The following is a 490-nucleotide window of genomic DNA, read 5'->3' on the forward strand; positions in this document are numbered from 1 at the left end:
CCGGGTGAGGGGGTGCTCCAGGCTGACGTGCTCCACCCGGCAGGCGTAGGTGTCCCCGCGCCGCGGGCTGGTTTCCAGCAGCACCAGCACCTGGTAGGTCCAGTCTCCGTTCTGCATCACGTCCGTGGACACCACGCGCTCCGTCTCCTCCTGCCCGTTGCGGAACCACTTCACCTCGATGTCCGCGGGGTAGAAATCCATCACGGCGCACACCAGCCGGTCGGTCTGGGGCAGGGAGCTCGACTCCATGGGGTAGATTTCCACCTCGGGGCGAACTGGGGGAGAGCGGGAGTGGGGACGGGGTGGAGGGAGCGCCGAGACCACCCGGCCGGGCTCGGGGACGCCCCCGCGGGGGCTTCGGTTGGAGCGGCACGGAGACGCTCTCCCGCGGAACAGAGTTGGGCTCCGGAACGCGAGGGCCGGGCAATTGCGGGGGAAGATCCTTCCAGGGAGCTGCCCAGGACGACCCCGTCAGCCCCACACATTCCCG

The 490-nt window shown here is 69.8% G+C and overlaps 1 protein-coding gene across 1 annotated transcript; it reads right to left on the minus strand.

Moving 5' to 3' along the window:
• Positions 1 to 6: 6 nt before the first annotated feature.
• Positions 7 to 275, minus strand: LOC104503562 (class II histocompatibility antigen, B-L beta chain; the record flags this gene model as incomplete). The annotated part of the gene is made up of 1 exon (XM_010159513.1): positions 7 to 275. A coding segment is annotated over one exon (269 nt), but the record flags the coding sequence as incomplete, so codon positions are not given.
• Between the last annotated feature and the right edge of the window lie 215 nt (positions 276 to 490).

The sequence above is a fragment of the Eurypyga helias genome, unplaced genomic scaffold, assembly GCF_000690775.1.
Source record: "Eurypyga helias isolate BGI_N326 unplaced genomic scaffold, ASM69077v1 scaffold48929, whole genome shotgun sequence".
Taxonomy (NCBI): domain Eukaryota; kingdom Metazoa; phylum Chordata; class Aves; order Eurypygiformes; family Eurypygidae; genus Eurypyga; species Eurypyga helias.